Raw genomic sequence first — 2,456 nt, forward strand, 5'->3', positions numbered from 1 at the left:
AGTGAATAAAACGCATAATTAAATAGAATTTTTTTTTATTTTACTGAGAAATTATTATATTTATAAGAAATAGATTACTTAGCCTTGGCAATCTTTTTCTTATCTGGTTCAACGCCGTTGTGGTAATCCAGAAAGCAAGGAGCGGGATGCAAGTTCACTTGGCACTTCAAGCAACCATATTCAGTTTTGCCACCGCATTGCGGACAACGATGAAGAGTATTAAGTTTTCCGATGAAATGATCCATACGGTCGTAACGCATTGCCAGTTGTGCCCCGGAAGCCGACGTTCTACCCGGATGATGATAACTGGACTTGATCATAATCGATTCACACACCTCCACTCGAAATTCATATTGAGACATCGGTGGCTTCTTGTCATACTTGCGACAGAAGCAATGTAACTTCCATGCATTTACCATAGCCGCGTCAAACGCATTTGTTATTAATGGCCAATACCACTTTTTTCCCCGAATCCGAATTCGATAATTATTCATTGCATTGTCAAAAAGGTCCACACCTCCCATAAGATGATTGTATTCGTTGACCAAATACGGCTGCTCAATAGTAACCATTTTCCGTTGCTTTCGATCATACCGTTTCGCGCGGACCATTGGTGTATGGCTTAGAAAATTCGATAATAAGGTCACGACCTGAAAAGATAAGAATGAATGAAGAACACATCAACGATGGACGTAAAGATCAAAATGAACCGATAGTCAAATTGAAACGTTTCTTTGCACATATAACTTACCGCATTATCATTCCAACGCACCGCCAAAATAGAATTGTTCGTGTCGAAACGAAAGTCAGACGTCCCGCGAGGCTTCTTTTTCATTTCCTTGATGTTCATTAATGGGGCATGATTGGTCCGATTATCACGAACAGTTCCCAAAGCGAAGAATCCATCGTTCGACAAACGAGTCATACGTTTGTGACTTGTAAAGAAGTTGTCAAAGGTAACCGTGTGCTTGGCGCGGGCCTCCAGATGTGAAAGAAGTGATAGCACAACACGTTCTCCCAGTCCGAAACCAGGGTCCTCCTGTTCTGATGCACCAGCGTATGGAAGTAGTTGATACAAGTAGCCTTCTGACGAAGCCAAACACCAATACTTGTACCCGAAACGAATTGGTTTTCCCTTGATTAACATTTTGCACGAATGTCGGCCGTAGTAATCAATCATTTGTTCATCAATGGAAAGGTTGTGAGAGAAAACACCAAATTGAAGAAATTTTTTGTTCAATAAGTCATTCAATGGTGCGACTTTTGCAAATTTGTTTTTCATATCCAATGCTGAGTTGTCACACACGTGAAAGAATTGTTTGATTCGTTTGAATCTGTCTCTTGAAATACATTCTTTTATTAGCGCGCATCCTAATGATTCCCGATTTGACCAATAACTATGTATTTGCGGCAATGTATGGTAACCGGTTATATACAACACGCCCAAAAACGTTTTCATTTCGCTAATTGATGTTATGAACGAAGGACAATTTTTGGTCGCAGCATATTGGTTGGTTGAAGTAACCAACAGGTTTAACACCTCCTCATCGATGAACATTTCCCAAAGCTGCACTGGATTCATGTCACCAATTTTCTCATACAACGCTTTGTGTGAAGTGGCCGAATCATCGAATGGAATCTTAGTGAATTGATAATTTTGCGACCGAGACCATTTTGGTTTCATGCCCTCTTCGATTCTGGGTCGCTTAGGTGGCTTACTTGATTTAAGCGTTGATTTGCGACCACGACCACTAGATGTCGAGGCCACCGGTGTATCATCTTCTTCTTCTTGTTCAAAATCGGGTTCATTTACGGTATCACCATCACAACCCGATGGCAAGTGCTCGTTGCTGTCATCGTAAACGCATTGAATTTCAAATTGCCCTGCAATCTCATGAGGCAGCTCCGGGTCATCGCGCAACAATTGAATATTGTCGTCCAATTCCTCATTGTCACTCAGAATATCGACGACATCGGGTGGCGTTATGATAATATCAACGGCGTCTGCGTGTTGGACAAAGTTATCCTCTCCATCACTATCTCCATCAGACCAACTATCTAAAATAGCTTGCAGCTCGATAGCAGTGAGAACTTTCTGCCGACGAATCATTCTGAATATTCTATAATATATTGAGACATATATTTATAATTTTACATAAAATATAACGAAAAAAGATCATGTGTACTTACAATTGTTTATAATCAGCCAATTTATTTCTTATCACTTTTTTCTTGTTTATTTTACCTTTTTATATCACTATAAGTATTTTTTTTACATGTGGGATGATGGTGCATAAAAAAACATTTGGCAAATGTCAATAATGCACAAAACGTCAAAACAATAGCCAATGGTGTTTTTTTTGGAGTTATTTCAAAGTTAATGTTAATGCCTGTCGGGTATTTAAATACCCATGTCATATCTAAGGTGTGTTCGCATGTAAAATTTTTTTTTTTTT

The 2,456-nt window shown here is 39.2% G+C and overlaps 1 protein-coding gene across 1 annotated transcript; it reads right to left on the reverse strand.

The window, feature by feature from the left end:
• Positions 1–74: 74 nt before the first annotated feature.
• LOC118732459 (piggyBac transposable element-derived protein 3-like) lies at positions 75–2,120 on the reverse strand (the record flags this gene model as incomplete). Its single annotated transcript, XM_036461592.1, has 2 exons — positions 75–650; positions 752–2,120. Coding segments are annotated over 2 exons (1,945 nt in total), but the record flags the coding sequence as incomplete, so codon positions are not given.
• Positions 2,121–2,456: the final 336 nt, after the last annotated feature.

Source organism: Rhagoletis pomonella, unplaced genomic scaffold, assembly GCF_013731165.1.
Source record: "Rhagoletis pomonella isolate Grant_MI unplaced genomic scaffold, Rhpom_1.0 Rhpom_scaffold_20567, whole genome shotgun sequence".
Taxonomy (NCBI): Eukaryota; Metazoa; Arthropoda; class Insecta; order Diptera; family Tephritidae; genus Rhagoletis; species Rhagoletis pomonella.